This window comes from Culicoides brevitarsis, chromosome 2 (assembly GCF_036172545.1).
Source record: "Culicoides brevitarsis isolate CSIRO-B50_1 chromosome 2, AGI_CSIRO_Cbre_v1, whole genome shotgun sequence".
In the NCBI taxonomy this organism is placed as follows: domain Eukaryota; kingdom Metazoa; phylum Arthropoda; class Insecta; order Diptera; family Ceratopogonidae; genus Culicoides; species Culicoides brevitarsis.
In genome coordinates, this window is record NC_087086.1 from 20915374 (window position 1) to 20933816 (window position 18443).

At 31.5% G+C, this 18443-nt stretch overlaps 1 protein-coding gene across 1 annotated transcript in view; it reads left to right on the forward strand.

The window, feature by feature from the left end:
* LOC134828722 (roundabout homolog 2) overlaps positions 1 to 18443 on the forward strand; it is a 55528-nt gene that overhangs the window by 35139 nt on the left and 1946 nt on the right. The window contains exons 2-9 of the mRNA XM_063841707.1: positions 5610 to 5800; positions 7551 to 7653; positions 14702 to 14855; positions 15664 to 15794; positions 15856 to 16128; positions 16191 to 17122; positions 17374 to 17493; positions 18169 to 18400. Coding sequence (XP_063697777.1) covers positions 5610 to 5800; positions 7551 to 7653; positions 14702 to 14855; positions 15664 to 15794; positions 15856 to 16128; positions 16191 to 17122; positions 17374 to 17493; positions 18169 to 18400 — 2136 coding nt within the window. The remainder of the gene's footprint in view (positions 1 to 5609; positions 5801 to 7550; positions 7654 to 14701; positions 14856 to 15663; positions 15795 to 15855; positions 16129 to 16190; positions 17123 to 17373; positions 17494 to 18168; positions 18401 to 18443) is intronic.

The following is an 18443-nucleotide window of genomic DNA, read 5'->3' on the forward strand; positions in this document are numbered from 1 at the left end:
AATGTACAAATATTGACTCAGGCAAGAAGACAAATACTTGTGGTATAAATTAAATGAGCAAAGTTCTTTTATCTTTTTTACCGTTGTGATGGATAACTCAAATAATAATCGTCAAGACAATGTTTATTTTTAATTTTCTACATAAAATTGAAAGATACACGAAGCAAAGTTCAGTATCTATCTAATGCAAAATCGATTTCCTATTTAAATTATCACACATCAGTTAACACAAATATTTTTTTGCTGTTACAAACTTTTGATCCCTTTAAGGAGCTCTCAGATGATTTGAACGGTATTTCATCGGAGAGATACCCAAACTTAACTTTTTTTTTATTTTCTTAGCAAAGTAGAACCTCGCTTTCTTTACCTTTGTTTATTTATCTTTCTACGAAACAAAAAAAAATGTACAAAAAACTTCTGTCAAACACAAAAAAACGTCGACCTTTTCATTGTTGTTTCAACAATTTTCGATTTTTATTATTTTTTCAACTTTGAAATGTTTGATCTTTTACCAAATTATTTTATTACTTGCGTATCGTCGTCATCATCATCATCGATGGGGAGACCAAATGCACATACAAAGGGAATTAATAGTGTTTACACAATAAAAATATTATTATTATGGTTGTTCTTGTACAACAACGACTTTCTTCTTTTAGATAAATATTGGCTTGTATAAATGCTCGTTGTTTGCTCTTATGTTTATACCACAAAAAAAAAAAAATTTCGGTCTTTCCGCTCCATTCCGTTTTGTCTTTTGCTTTAATTTTTATGGAGCAAGCAATTTTTTTAAACATAAAAATGTTTATTTTAACAGGAAAGGACCACTTCTCAGAAAAAATACACACAAACTTTATATATAATAACGGGTTAATTTAATTTTTGGGATAAATTATTGTAGAGATTCACCGCCTATTATTTGCCTTTTTTCGTTTTTTTATGCACGGAACATCGTGTGAGGTATGATGATGCAAAAAAAAAAATAGTAGTAAAAAAAGATAGTAGCAAGTATTGTTCCAAACTATAATAAAATAAAAAAAAAAGAAAGAAAGAAAACTAACTGAACTTTTACGATCAATATACCTTTATTTCAAAAAGCGATTTTTTTTTGTAATAAACTTGTAATAATATCGAGTACTATACAATAGATTATCAATGCACCATTCTTTTATTTATGTATCGAACTAGTTTTTTTCTCGCTTTCATTTCACATATTTTTACATATATATGTTACAAACTGCTATCATATAGTCAAATCTTTTGTATTCTCAAACAAATTTTAACATACAAAGTATTAACAAATGTATTTTCTGTAATAATAAAAAAGCCTTTGACTACAACATTTATTATCGTAGGTCTACATTTCTTCTTTCCTCATGTAAAAGCGAACGATTTTCAATAAATATTGAACAAATCGAATAGTTTTTGGTGCATTTACATGACAAATAGACTGAATCAGTATTGTATTCAAGAGTATATTATTCACGAAAATTATCGAAGCGTTCGAGTGTCACTTTTGTCCCGTATTACTTCTTCTTCTTCGTTCGTTTCTTACGTGCGTCGCCATGGAATTGATATATCTTAATATTTATAATAATGATCTTTTATATAGTTTACAAAATAAAGGCCAAGTCATAAATTTTATATTGCTCGGATGTTTGGACAAAAAAAAAAGTTTTATGAAAAAACTAACGTATTAGATGCACATAAAAATATTTAAATTTCTACAAATATGGCTTTAAATCCGACTTTTTTATGTTTATCTCTTTTTTTTTCTTTTGCTTTAAAATAAATGATAATAATAATGTTGTTAAAATGTTCTTGTTTTTATGCATGTTTTTAGGTAATAACAATAATGTTATGTCTTTTTTAACAACAATGAGTTAGGCACGTATTTTGCATTTTATGTCACATATTTTCGTGTCTCAAATATTTCATATTGATCATAAACAATGCATAAATAATTGACTTTACGATACATTCAAAAGTGTTTTTGCGGTTTTTGTGTCTCATGGTCTTGATAAAACCTGAGTTTTCAATAAAAATCTTTGATGATGATTGAAATGAATTCTCTTCAGATTATTTCTTTCATTAAATCTTGACAATAGGTCCGATTCGAATAAAATCTTGATTGTTGCCTCATATTGCATGTCTTTGTATAAGAGACCCTTTGCACAAACCACGACTCAAATCCAAATCATATTAGACACTAAAGTGGTTTTCCATCGTCATGTATTTTGTGACCGCAATTGTTCATATCGTGTGTACCGAAAAATGTGTAATAGAAAATTTTCGGATATGAACTGCATTTATAAAAGCAATCATAATATCATATTACGTCTTCGTTCTCTCATTCGTGCACAACAGGAATAAAATAGCTAACTGGTAGTAATAAAATACTATAAGATAAAGGACTTTTACAAACTTTTATAAAGAAGTATTATCCGCAATATGGTATCCAGATAATATTTTTGTGGTAATCCAATAATATAATAATATCATCCTCTTATAAGTATGATGATACATCCAGAATCTGGACCACTTACTCTATAAAGCCACCACCGAAAAAAAATCACCACTTTTATTCTTCACTGTTCCTTGCTAAAAACAAAAGCGAACAAAAAAAAATAAAGGAGCAACGGCAAGAAAAAAAAGATGATGATGACGATAAAAATAAATTTAGTTCTGCCCAAAACAAATAAACGCAAATATGATTTTTATTAGGCAGACACAATTGAGTTATAGTTTCTTGTATCTCTCATCTTCGCAATGTTGTTTCAGCGACTTTTTGTACATTTGTCTGAAATTGATTGTTTTTTTTTTTGTGGGAAACACTCTTTGATCATCGCATATGTGGAGAAAAGGGGGTCTGGCCATAATTTATTAGTGACACTTTAATTGATTATTGGCGCATCTTCAAAACAGCTTCGAATTAGAGCGGTTCTGATAATAAGCCACCAAGCCTATAATTGTCTCCAAAAACATACTTGAATATTCCGAGAAAATATTCGAAAAGCAATTAATTGTGTTTTATGGTTAAAAGATTGCAAATATACGTAAATTTATGTTTATTATTGCGAGACTCTTGTGCATCGTCTCTATGCATAAAAGATACATATCTCAACTACTGTTTTTATTATTATTGTATAATTTTCTGCGAATGATGTTTATGGCAAAGTTTAGGCCCGTTAATTACTTTGTAACGTCTTTTACTGCACACACCGAGACCTCAACGAAGGACAAATAGTTGTTGTAAATATCTTCTACTGGCTGAACATGTAACTTTTATTCTGTATGAACGTAAAATATTTAAGTCAAGAAATATATTTTTAAGTTTTAGTAAGTCAAATTACGTCCTCCTTACGGACTTTAATGAATTTTATCACATATTATAATTTTTGAATTACTAAATATTCTAAAGTTTTAATTTAAAAACTGCATAAAAAAAATTTATTTTGCTCTAAGTGGCGAATTGCCTTCTAAATTTTCATAGAAAATTTTTATAATTTTTTTTTTATATTTTTTTAAAGAAAAGAATATTTAAAAAATGGAAATTTGAAAAAATTTCTATGAAAAATTAATATTATTTAAAATAACTTAATATTTTTAATGATTTTAAATAATTTTATATAACATATTATTTTTTCATTGGTTTTTTCCCAGAACCTTAAAAAACTTAAGTATTTTGTCCCAGTATTATTTAAAAAACATTTTTTTTGTTGTTTGTTGATAAACGAATTTCAGTAAAATGTTTCTAAAAGATAAAGATATAAATTAATTGACTTAATATCATTACGTTCATACAAAAAAAGTTACATGTTTGGACCCTTACCCTCAACTTCTTCTTCCTCCTTCTTCTGTTATTAATAGTTTCTGCAAAATTTTATCTTTTAATATTTTATTTTTCACACCAACGACAGTCGTCCCACCTCTTGGAGACCGACTGCATACCATAGAAATGCAGAGACTTGCAGCATCTTTATTGTTATTGCCCACCTCAAATATATAACTTAATCATTTTTATTATTTCTTGATATCTCTCATATAAATGTATCTGTTCAAAAGAAATAAATGAAAAATATTTCTCTTCATACATGTTTGCAATTAATATTTTTTTTGTGTTGTCGACTTGAAATTGTGTGGTAAAAATTTGCATGACAAGGTTGTGTCTTGTCTAGAAAATGTAGGAGGTTACCTTATCGCCAGAGCATATTTCGTGATAATAAAAAAAATGTGGTTCTGACCACTTTTCATCTACTCCAACACTCTAAAAATATATAAAATTAATGATAATTATATGCAAAAAAAAATTTTTCGTACAATAAACAAATTAAATTGATTGTGCATGACACTTACCTTCCAGCGGAGATATTTTAAAGCATTTTTCATTCATGTCAATTTTATTCATTTAATAAAAACCGGTGATGTGATTAGAATTTCTATCTAAAAAAATATCCAAAGACCAGAAGCGAACTGTCATTCGGCAAAATGGACAATCAACAACACCAATTACACGATGTCAAACATGCAGAATTACTAATAATAAATATCGCAGGTGACAGGGACAGGCGTACTCAATTAAGGATTTCTTAAAAACGAATATTTTGCAACAAAATATGCAAAAGTTGAACCCACCTGATATTTGTAATTTACTTTACAACATCCACAACGAGACAAATTAGTGTTCATCGTCTTGATGATGATGATGATATTGCAATAACAAATTAATCGGAATACTCATTGAATGTTTAATGAAGGAATATATAAAAAAAAAATAAAAAATGTATTGCAAAGAAATGCAAACGAGGTATGCAAGTATGTAAATTAATTTGTACACAAGACTTGCTCTCTCTCGTTTATTGTGTCTCTATAGAATGGACGTTGTCATTAACGTCTTTTTTTTTTGCTAAGTGAAGTGCACGGTAATTGGCAACATCGCCATCCTCAGCGGAATTATGGCAATCAGAAGAATATTTTTAATTAATAAATGACTTACTTTACATTTTTTGCTTTATCGAGCAATTTGTTCGGGATGTTCATTATCTTTACGTTTTTTTTTTGTGCGAAAGAGAAAGAGGAAAAATTGAATCAACAAACAGCGCAATTTAACTTTCAAAGGTACAAGCTCGTATAAATGTCTAAAAATGACGAGAGATATTTATTTTCCACATGCAATCGCAATTCTTTTTGCTTGGTTTGCACTTTCGGAGATAACTCCCCTATTTTTCCTAATAGCATAAAAGAAGCAAAAAATGGATGTCAAACAATTTCAGTTAACAAGTCAAAAAAATAACACAAAAAAGTTTTAATCATGATATTAAGGCTTTTTTACGGAGTTACATTTTCATCTATCTTGGCAAACGATGTCATTTTATTCGCATTCATGCTGTATGATGTGCCAGAAAATTGACAGACAATGACATGCATAGTTATGAATTGCATCAAAAAATGTGTTTTTTTTTCATATTCATGTTCTAGTGATAATTCTCTGGAAAATTGTCTGATGAATAATGGATGAAGAGAAAAAAATATGAGAACCATATCTTCTCATACGACATGACAACTTTCGCATTTATATAATAAAAATTTATTCTCTTATTTTTTTCTAGCACTTGAACCGCCAAGAATAACAGAACACCCGCAAGATGTGATGGTAAAACGCATGGAACCCACAACGCTGAATTGCCAGAGTGTCGGAAGTCCAACGCCAACAATTACGTGGTTCAAAGATGGCTTTCCCGTGAATATAGACATGTCACATCGCATGATGCTACCCGGCGGAGAGTTGTTCTTCTTGAAGGTGAGTTGACAAAATTTATTTTTCAGCGTTATCTTGAGCGAGAAAACCGCAATGACATTAAAGTTGACTGCAAAACAAAACAGAAGGAGAAATATTATTACGAAAATTAAATTTTACAACATGTGTGTGGTAGCAAATACCTTCTGTCTTGCATTCACTGTCTTCACACTATTTCATTTGAGTCTCTTGTCGGCTCGTGCAAAACCCAAATAAACAATTCCAACGCACGCAGACACACATATTTCATACATTCTTGTGTCTCTGGTGAATAAATATCAATTTGCGGTTAATAAGGAGTGTGTGTGTGTCACAAGTCAAGAGTCGCTCTTGCAAAAGTTAAGTTAAAATACAAGAAAAGCATTAAATAATAAATGACTTAGATATGGAATAACAATGTTTGATTAAAGAAAACAATTTAGATGTCATTTTATTTTATTGCTTTTAAGGCGATGTTTGTTTAACTTTTTTTTTGTTCTTCTCGCACACATTTTTCAACTTACCACTTTGTACTTTTTGTAAAAATAAGAGTCTTATGAGGGACATGCGAGGTCATTTCTAGCTTTGAACTTTGTTTTTTATTTTATTTCTTAAGTAAAGCTCGAAGGTATGGCTCAGATGTGAACGTATTGCGGTGAAAAATAAATAAAAATTCAATCATGATTACATACTTTTGCTTTTTCCTCTCGATATATTATTTATTGAATACGGTTGGGCATGCACTATTGGGAAAAGGTAGAAATTTATATTTTTTTATACAAACGATCACTTTAGAGAGTTCAAAAGGAGCAAAATGTTATTTTATGACGTTTCTTATAGAGCTAGAAAATATATTTAAGAGGATTGTTTTGTTGCGACTTGACACAGTGACAAAGTTGTGAAAGGCTTTTTGTTGAATTCTGTCCAGGCTTTAAAAAGTAAACAAGTTAAGGAATGTCGAAGGTGACATTACTTGCATTATACCGTGTGTTCACATAGCTTTACTTCTAATTTTTTAAATTATTTTTCACATTTTTTTTTGCTTTTTATTGATTTTGATTGTGTTTTTATTTTTAAAAATATTTTTTAAATATATTTTTCTTTAATTAGAGGTAAAAAAAACACGTAAAATAATTTTTTTTAAACCTTAAAGTGGAATGAAAAATTTAAAAATAATAATATAAGACGAAATAGTCAACGTAAAAAAATTATAAAATGCAAAAAAAATAGATCAAAAATCCAGTAAACACACAGTAAAACCCCTATTCTAAAGGAATTTCTTCAATATTCATCCATTCTCATTTTTCTTGTCTGTATTTCGTTAATATTTTACCAGTAGCTCCGGATTTTACTACCAATCTTCATATAATAACGCCGGAATATTTTATGAAGATCTATCATAATATTGTATAATAATAATGACAAAAATCATAATAAATAAAAATAAAAGATGGGGATCCCCATGAGTCCCCAACAAACACACGTAGCAGGAAAAAAAATCATAAACACACATAAAAATATTGAGAAACTGTCAACGAAGAGTGCATATGTGTCGAGAAGCTCTATCAAGCTGTGTTTCCAAGTAATAAAGAATGTACACACGAATGTTTAATATGGAAAAGTGACTTCCTCTCGGAAGATAAAAATGTCTAATCTCACATAACACTGCTACTTCGCACTTTGGCAACACACACAAAAAAAAACGAACGTAGAAACAAAAATTTATGACAATATTTGTTAAATAATAATAATATTTTTTTCTCTGTATCCCCAGGTGGTGCATTCGAAACGCGAAAGTGACGCTGGCGTTTATTGGTGCGAGGCAAGAAATGATTTTGGCGTTGCAAAAAGTCATAACGCCACCCTAACAGTATCAGGTGAGTGCTTTTTATTTGTCTTTCATGTTGTTGTAACAATAACTTTCCTATATATTTATTTAAAATATTTACAATTGTTTGCTGTTATTATTATTTGCACTTGATAAATGATAAAAGTGTCACATTTATTAACTTCTTGTATTAAATTTATTTATGGTGTTTGTCTGTTGTCTTTAGTTTCATTCGTGTTCTGTTCCGTGCATTCCAGTAGTGACAGAGAAAGGAGGTCACTTCTCCCCCTCTTACAGAGAAAAATAATTTTTGTGCTAAAATATGAGTAGGCACTGAACACGTCTTCGTGATTTTTGATGTCGCACGACGTTTTCTCCAGCAACGACGACGACAACGATGGAAACTTGTTCAGAAAATAATGCACTCTCTCAAAGTTTTATAAGAAAACATTATTATAGCTAATAGCTAAAACATTATAAAATATGTTTGTAACATCCAAAAATACTCACAAAGCTCATGCATTTTCATTTCCCGTGCAGCGGAGAAAAATTTGCGAGAGAAAAAAGGAAAATATAAAATAAAATAATATACAACAAAAACACTGCTACCGAGACAGGCTGCTTGTTGTTTTGGTAAAAGCTTATTTTATTATTGCACCTACCAACAGTTTGCACACACACACACGAGATGTAAAAGTGCAGCAATGCATCACCAGAAGTTATTATGTGAAATGGGAAAACTAAATGTAGCTAGTGCTGTGGGAGGACAAGCTACATGTTATTATTTATTTTAATATGGAAAATTTGTTATTTTTTTCTCTGGGACGTTGTTGGTGCCTCTTCATGCCTTGCGAATGGCCACTAGGGTGAAATTCTTGAAGAAAAGTATTTTCCATTGAAAATTTTTCTCTCAGATTTAATTTTTTTTCTTCCTCATGATGGCTTGCTCCATTGGCTACCTAGTCCCTAAATGCCGTTTCGTTGCCCTGACTGCTTAAAATAACAACAATAATGATGATAGAATTTTAAACTTATGTGCACGATGAGATGAAATTTCAAATTAGGGTTCGTAGTTTTCGAAGTTTGTTCCAATTAGCGTGCTCGGAGTCGAACCATAAAATAAAAAAAAAACTGAAAAAAGATGTTTGATAAGAAAATTTACAGAAAAGACAAATTAATTTTTTTATTTTATTTAATTTTTAATATTTTTTTTTAATTTTTGGAGCATTTTCTAGCAGACTTCGAGTAGCCCAAAAAATAATTGGAAAACTACGAACCCTAGATGAAATTGCATATTTTGCATGGAAATTCGCACACAGCGCTCACAAACAAAAAATAAAATGAATGAAATGTTTGCATTTAATCCGCTTACATTTTGTTAATTTAAATTTTTTTAACTTACTTATATGGACTTACTACTTAATACAAACAGAGGAACGCAAAAAATTTTTTTGAAGGAGTAAATAATTACGGGCAGCTGCATTTAAGCGGATTTACCGGGAACAAATTGGAGGAAAACTCTCATGACAGACATGTCAAGTGGGATATTTTTCACACGTTTCCACCGTAAAATGCATTCGAAATGCAAATATGGACTTTTATCTTTTTACACAACTGACCGTTTGTATAACGACGGCACAAAAAAAACTTAACAGCAACACAACAAAAAAGTAGGAAAATAACTGATGCTTTAAATATGATGAATTCATTTAAAAAGTATGTTTGTTTGTATACATAAAAGCTTTTAGTTTAGTGATTTATTTACTGGATTTCCATGAATTCTGCCTTGATTCAACGAAATTTGTAAAGGGGTACTTTTCATCTTTGAATTGAATGAAACGGTCTCTCGAAATAATGATCTTCAAAGCAAATGTGCGCCCAAAATGATGCATTGCGTATTTACTTTTTATTCAAATGTCAAAAAATCGTTTATTCATTTCATTGGAAAGTTCGTTTTTGTTCGAGATTCATTTCATGTTTTCATGTGAAAATTCGGAATAAAAGAACTTTTGTGCAAAAGTGACGACTCAATGAAACTGAATTAATTCAAAAGACCTAATTTGTATGATTTTAGCAAATTAACTTCATTTTAATGAAACGCAATGCTTTTTGAATTGAGAATGAGTTCACATGAAAGAAAACTTTTTTAAGCTTTTTTTTTTTGCTGTCCAGCGTAATTCGATATTTTATGGCATTCTAATAATTTGTAATGAAAATGCCATGTAATTTACTGCATTGATCCGATTATACAAGAGTGTATTCAAGTGTGAAGAGGCGATATGCAAAATATCAGGAGAACGAATATTTTTAAAAAGAAAATCCTTTTTGCTTGTCGTTGTCGTCATGATATTTTGTAGGAAAAACACCAGAGAAGCGATATTAAAATCCTTATTCATGAATTTTGTTGTGTAAGCTGCGCTATTTATTCGTTCTTGCCTCCAATTTCCAATCAATTTTATTATTATTTTATCTCGTTGGAGTTTCATTCGCCTTTTATTCGTGATTGACCGGCAATTTCTCGCAATTCGAAGAACATTTATTTGTCCCGGACGCAATTATATCCCATTAATAATGATGAATTCAATACAGAGGACGACTTTTGCTGATTTTATCGCAAAAAATACCCGACACAGACATCACCCGAACCTGTCTATTGGCGTTCACAATTTTCCAATCAAGTTGACGTAATAATAATAATAAAAAAAATAACGCCATCACTATTCAATTCAATTAAATGTGCAGAAAATGACTTTTTATTTCCGTTCAGGATATCAGACCTATTAACTTATAGCATGTATCTATCCTCGTGTGTTTGTGTGTACGATAAACGAGATGATAAAAAACATGTACAATTTTTAGGATATAAAGCACCCTCAATTTGAAAACTGTCATTGTAAGTGTCTCGTATTTTTTATCGGCCATATGTGGAAATTTTTTTCCCATCAGCAATTTTACAGAATCAATTTTCAACTTTGCACAGACAGTAATCAGGAAATAAGAATACAAACACACGCACACACTCGCACGAGATAAACTATTCAATTATGTCTTAAACGATTTCGTTAACGGGGATTCATTGATTTATTTATTTTCATTTGCGATGATTTGAAAAAGGTGGAGTTTGAACATTTTTTTCGTGTTTATTGCAAAAATCAAGTGCGTGGGGGAAATTAACGTCAAAAATTGTTTCATTTAACTTTTTTTGAAATTTAGGCCGATTAAAATTTATTTTTTCTACCAAAAATTTTATGAAATGAGGGGGAGGGGAAAATAAGGTTTTGAAATACTATTTCATATAAAATAACTAACTTTAAACAATTTTTGATTGTTCATCAATATTTTTGTTTTTTTTTTATTTTTTTAAAAATAAAACAATTATTTTTTATTTTATTTTATGTAGAAATTGAAAAATCACAATTTTAAATATTAATAATTAAATTATTAAATAAATAATTTTGGTAAAAAAAATCAAATTTAAAATTTGTATCTTACAAAATTTATTCATAATAATTTTTTATGCAATTTTCAACATTTTTTTCCATTGGATTTTTAACGGGTCCTTGACAAAAAGTTGAAGCAACCCTTATAAACAAACATGCAATTATGAAAAAAAATATTTTAGTCGGATTCACTTGACTTATGTTCTTTTCTAGTAATAATAATAAAATTTTATAATAATAATGATAATATAATAATAACATTGTCTCCGCAAAGAACATATATCATCGTGTGTCTTGTACGAAGCAAAGTTTTTCGTTCCTGTCCTCATATTCCAAACACATACGCAGACACTCGTATATAGAAGTTAAAGTAAGTCATGAAGAAAAGTGGCATTAGTATCACAAGTGATGATGTTAAAAAGGCAAGTGCCAGAGTTTAATGAAAAATGTTGAAAAACCGGGGAAAATATTGCGCTACGTCTCTGGAAAAATGCTCTCACTCTCTCTCTGAAGAAGAAATTGTTCGAAGGAAGATACTAATCCTTAAGAGATTAAGTAACATTGCCAAGACAACGACGAAGGTTTGTTTAATAGCGTAGACATGATTTATTATGAAGAAAATCTTGTACAACTTTCACCTTAAACACAAGTGGAATCAGGGATGGAATACAAGAAAAAGCAACAAAAATTATTTTTTCATCTGAAAACTTAAAATAACACAACACTGAGTTCACATGTCTTTCTCGTCTACTTGAAGAAAAAATTGTTCGCTCATGAGTCAAGTCTTCCTTGCAAAAAGTCATCAAAAAGTCTCGAAGAATTTGTGTGTATGACAAAAAACAGACAACGGGGGAGGAGAAATGAAGACAAAATAATGCAACTTTTTTGTTTTTCTTCCATTTCCACTCACATGGCCAACCTTTATGTTGTCGTCGCTCTTAATAGTTCAAGTTCTTAATAAGTATTTCAGAGAAACGCCGGTCATTTTATGACGAAAACTTTTCTAATTCATCTCTTTCACTTCGAACTGCTGCTAACATTAAGCAAATGACCAGAAAACGCAATTTTTCGGATGGATAGGGGATTCCTTTTATCGTCTCTTTGGAGCTAAAGTAAAAAATACAAGATATCGATCTAAAATTCTTCTTTAAAGGATGATCAAAAAAAAAAAAATTGGCTGATGGCTACTAAAAAAAAGCGAAAACTCATATGGAAGGTAGACAAGATAATCTGACTGATGAGACATAAAAAGACAAAAAAATGGTCATTCCTCTCCATTTTTCCACAACACCTCACATAAATAGTGATAGTTATCGTTTATTGTGCCATCATTACCCACACAACAGTTCACGTCAGAAAGCTATTCATTACAAATTTTTTTCTGTATCACTTCACTCGTCCGAATTTTTACGCCAAATCGGTCAGAGCTGGACCAATCACCGTGTCAGAGTCGTTTATACGACAGGAAGCCTGAAAAAAAGCGAACGAACGAAAAAATTGAATGTCACAGGATGCGTGCAAGCGGAACGTGACAGGCAAAGTGCATGCATGTTCGCCATACAATTATTTTAATTTTATTATACTTGCAAAAGTCGTGTGTGTTGTGCGAAAATTATTTTTTGGATGTTTCCTAACTTTGTATGTTCGAGCAAAAAAAACAAAAAAAAAAATTACGGTGATGGTAAAAGAGAAAATTCCAACATATAATGATAACTATTCGTTCAGATATTGACATAAAAAGGGAGTCATTCGGAACAGCAGAACGTTCAGCAATCAAGTTAAAGTATCGCGACATGACGATAAATTACATACGCATACAGGAACAAAAAAATAACATATTCATTCATTAAATTAATCAAAATTGATGTGACCGGTGCTACTTTTTTCCGTCGTCGTCGATGTAGTAATAATAACCTACACGTACCATTTTTTGTCAATTGGTCGTAATTTTTACGTAAAAATCATGATAAAGTCATAAATATGAATTAATAAAAATGATTGGATAAAGATTTTTATTTCATGGCTTAAGTCGTTTTTAGGGCTCATTAGCTTTTATTGTCCAGCATTTTATGAATGCTTTTCCCGGACTTTGATAAAATAGATAAATAAGGAGGAAGTGAAAATAACAAAAAAAAAAAAAAAAAAAGTTGAGAAACCAGATCTACTAATATAAACTAATAAAAACAATATTCAAGCAATATAAATATCTCAAATATTTTACGAACAATAACAGTATAATGAAGTTTTCTTATGCTAGTTTAAAAATTGGCGTTCCAGAAAATGAAATTTAATATTTGAATATTTGTTGAAAGTTGCCGCAAGCGACTTTTTTTTTCGTTTATTGTTATATAAATTTTTAAGACATATTTTACTTGAACCATTTTCATATCTGAAAAGAGACCAGTCAGCAAACTTTTAATGGATTTTTTGGTCAAGATATGATCCTTAAAATTTTTTACAAAGAAAGTTCAAAAATTTATAGAAAAGTTGTCGTTTGACGAACAGCCAATGATGGTACCGTATTTTGAAAAATATCGTTTTACACTTTTTGAAATATTTAAACCACGTGACCTAATTTTTTAACCACGTGACCTGAAAAATTTGCTAATTTAGAGTCAAGTGCCATAGAGTTTCAAGTAATACGGTTAAAAATTCTGCTAAAAATCCTTTTTTTTTGCAAATTGTTGATTGAATATGAAAAACTATTCAATTCAAAAATAAATTAATGGTAACAAAAGAACAACGAAACGAATTCAAACCGATTCAAACAAAGAGAAATGACATCAAAGAAAAATACGAGGCCACACATGTGCATAGTTTTCTTTTGATTAAAATTTCTTTTCCTTTTTATTATGAATTCAGTAGAAACAGACACAAATATTTGAAAAAACTTGTCTTCACAACGAACGAAAAAAAAATTCTATAAATTTGCAAATAAATGATGATGTTCAATAAAGCAGACACTTTAGATGCACGATGCGACGTCAAGACAAGCACCTGCGTCCTCACTCTCCCCTTTTTTCAAGTCCCCTTTTTTAAATCCACTCAAAATTGGTGACAGAATGAGACTCTTGAAAGCCAACAACGGACCAACTTTCCACCAAATATGAACGACTTTGGGAACTGCGAAACGTTAACTACAACAAATTGTGATAAATTGTCTTGGTTACCAAGCTATTTACATCAGTTGTGTTTAGTTTCTTTTTTTTCTAACACATTCGTGGTGGATGCAATCAATTTCATGTAAATCACTGAGCGAAAGAACCCCACATCGGGTTTTCGTGTTTCTCTCATTATGGCATAACAAATAACACGTACATGTATATTTTGACAAGGAAAATGATTTGAGTCATTTTTCATTCCCTCACTTTTAAATTGATTGTTGGTTTACTTTAGTTTGGCGTTGGCATTAGTAAAATACGGGCCGGCGATACGTCATTTGCTATTTTTGCACCTGAGCATCGTAAATATTATAAATTGGTGATTCTGCTAATCTTTTATTGCTGTTTGAGATTAGATCTTTGTTTACGTGGCTTTCTTTGAAGAAAAAAGAAGACAAACAATAAAAACAATTTATTCTTTCGTCGTCTTAAGTCTTGAATCGCAGGAGAAAAGCAAACATAATTTATTAATTTCATTTTTTTCTCTTTTTTTCAGTGTTGAAAGATGACTTTCGGTTGGAGCCGCGCGACACAAGTGTTGCGTTGGGAGAAACGGCGTTGCTGGAATGCGGACCACCCAGGGGGATTCCCGAACCTCAAGTATTTTGGCGCAAAAATGGCCATATAATGGACTTGACTAACACAAAACGGTAAATAAAAGCGAAGATTTTAATTAACAGCAACATCGGATATGTTTGCTAAAAGTTTAAAATTAAATTGAGTGCCGCCCATTCATTTGATTTATTTATTTGCGTTTGTTTTCGGGGTTTGTCATGCAATCCGGTGCATCAAAAATTAATTCATTCATTGATGCAGTCGTAGCGAGAGATAAAATCTGCAAAGTAGCCTCTTTCACTGTGTATCTCTCGCAGTCTGATGAAAACCACACCTAATCATTGTTGTTATTTTGCATAATAAATGAAACAAATAGTTCCGAGTGCGTGTGCGATGAGAGACAATACACGCAGTTTATCTTGTTTTGTTTATTTTATCGGAATGTTTTACAAGATACGCTTGTTGTTCCTTTCGTCTGACATCATTGCTACGAGACTTTTTGTAACTAATGTCGAGACGATGTAAGAAGAGGCGAGACTCCAGCTTAGAATTCTTCCGTATTTCGTACGACGACGCACACGCCACTGCCCTTAAACTAAAAATAATGCCAAAACATATTTTATTTATAACTATTTCAATGTTAGTTTGTACGTGTGACTGTTATTTTTGTTGTAGTACCAACAACCGAAACTCCAAACAAACAAACTCGGTTGAAAACTTGATACTACTTTGGCAATAGAGTCATACATCTTGTAGATAAAACCATAAAATGAACGCAAAGACAATACAATTGAATGAAAAGTGCTGTTGTTATAACCTTTCCTTGTGCAACAACACACAAACACGGAAGAAGATAAACACACAAATTTATCCCTTTTCTTCTTCTCCGGCTTTCTCTTCTAGAATTCGCATTGTTGACGGCGGTAATTTAGCTATACAGGATGCTCGACAATCAGACGATGGCAGATATCAATGCGTCGCTAAAAATCCAATTGGAACACGGGAATCATCCATTGCTTATTTAAAAATACATGGTAAACTCTTGTCTCTCTGTGTGATGATTTTCCATTTTCTAAACAAATGCATTTTCTCCAGTTAAACCCTTCATTATACGTGGACCGCAAAATCAAACCGCGATAAGTGGTACTTCAGCTGTATTTCAATGCCGTGTTGGCGGTGAACCGTTGCCCGATGTTTTATGGCGACGATCCGCAGCAGGAGGCAACATGCCATTAGGCAGAGTACACATTCTCGAGGATCGCAGTTTGCGCATCGATGACATCACAATTGACGACATGGGAGAATATATTTGTGAAGCTGACAACGCTGCTGGTTCTGTCATATCATCGGGAATTTTGACTGTTCAATGTAAAAAAAATCATTTTTTTTTTATTTTAATTTTTTTTCTCATCTAAAATTTAATTTTTTAGCACCTCCTACATTTACTGTCCGTCCTCGTACTCAAATCGTTGACTTGGGTGCTGAGTTACTTTTTGAATGTCAAGCTACCGGCTACCCAAATCCAACGATTTTTTGGTCCATTGAGGGAAATCGAAGTTTACTCTTTTCCGATACGCGCGTCGGAAACATGGAAACAACGACAACAGCAGATGGAGGCACAATTCTCTCAGTTTCGAATATCGATCGCAGTGACAACGGCAAAGTGATTGTTTGTAGTGCGGTGAATAGTGTTGGAAGTATTAGCACGAGAGCCGTTATTAGTGTGAATTTGCAAGATGACCGTCCGCCTCCACTGATCATCGAAGGTCCCTCAAACCAAACACTTCCAATTAAATCTGTTACAACACTTCCGTGTCGCGCAATGGGCGAACCCAAGCCAGTAATTTCGTGGTATCGTGATGGCATTCCAGTTGTTCCCTCAGATAAAATTAACATTTCCGAAACGGGTTACTTGACAATCGCCAATTTGGATAAAAATCTCGACTCTGGGCTTTATACTTGTGTTGCCAGTAGTAAAACTGGAAAGTCGACATGGAGTGCAGTGTTGAGACTCGAAGCTCCGACGAATCCAAACATTAAATTTTTTCGCGCTGCAGAGTCAAATTCATTGCCAGGAGCTCCCGGAAAGCCCATTGTGGTTCAACAAACGGATCATAGTGCCACTATTACTTGGGTTCGCAGTAACAAAGTAGGGGCATCTTCATTACTTGGATACACAATTGAAATTTTTGCTCGAAATGTCACCGATGGATGGGCCATAGTTGCTAGTAAGGTACAAAATACATCGTTTACCCAAATGGGACTCAACACAGACACAACGTACTATTTTGTGGTGAGAGCTGAAAATGCGCATGGACTGTCAGCACCAAGTGTCATCTCGGATCCTGTTACTATTAGACACGTAAGTTGATTTTTTTGCCTTAAAATTGCTGAGATGGAAAAAGTTTTTTTTTTGTGATCAAAATTATTTTTTAAAAATTAATTATCAATTTTCTAAGCTCTTAAATCATTTAAAAATTTCAAAATATGTTTTTAAAGTTTTTTTTTTAATAAAATTGAAATTTTTTTCTTCAATAAATCAAAGATTTCTCATGATTTAAAAAAAACCCGCAAAGTCAAAAGAATAGGTTTAAAAATATTTTTTTTTTTCAGAATGATTCCGTACTTGGTTTGGATATGAGTGAGGCTCGTGCCAGTCTTCTGTCTGGAGAAGCTGTTGAACTCACAAATGCTACGGCTGTCGATTCCACCACTGTCAAAATCTACTGGGACGTAAGTACACAAAACTTTTTGTCACATAATTAGTATAATTAAAATTGCATCATTTTGTCAGTTGTCGTATGTGCATGAAACGAGACAAACAATGAGAAAGAATTATTCAAACATTTTTCGACCAATTTTAAATTTATTTCAACATTAAATATGTTATTTGCGCATGATACACATCGCATACGATTTGTTAGTAAACACATTTTATTAAATTAAAAAAGTTATGTTATTATTTATTTATTTTTATTTGTTTTAAAACTGACTGCCAACGAGCTATAATTTGCATTTTCGGGATACAGCATCCTTGCATATTATATTTGTGACATATTTTAATAACAATTTATCGGATACTGTCTGTTCCGTTGGTTTAATTAATATTTTTTTAAGCTTTATTGAAAGGTATTTCGATAATAATTTATTTTACAAAGTCTGTCCGTTGTTTGTCTCAGTTTGAAAATAGTCCCTAAAAGGGAGTTTTTTAATTTTTTTATAACATGGTCAGCATAATTTTAAACATTTGTCTTCATACTCGCTAAATTTTTAATTTTCTCTTCACTTCCGTGTTTCCGTTAAACCAATTATGAAAAAAATAACATGTTTTTTATACGACGATGTTCCTTACCTTAAACATTTACTCATCCATTCAACGTTTTTTTTTTGCTTCCCCACAAAAAATAGATAATCAACGGAAAATATGTTGAAGGTTTCTACATTTATGCACGAAACCTCGAGTCAACTACGCAGGATACGTCATACAAGACATTAACGGTGCTTAATAGCGGCAGTGCATCCAGTTGTACCATCACAAATTTAATGAAATACACCCAATATGAATTTTTCATAATTCCGTTTTACAAAAGTGTGGAAGGTAAACCATCAAATTCACGTGTTACCAGAACAATGGAAGACGGTAAGTGTCTACTTCAGTTCGCAGAATGATGATGATGAAGAGA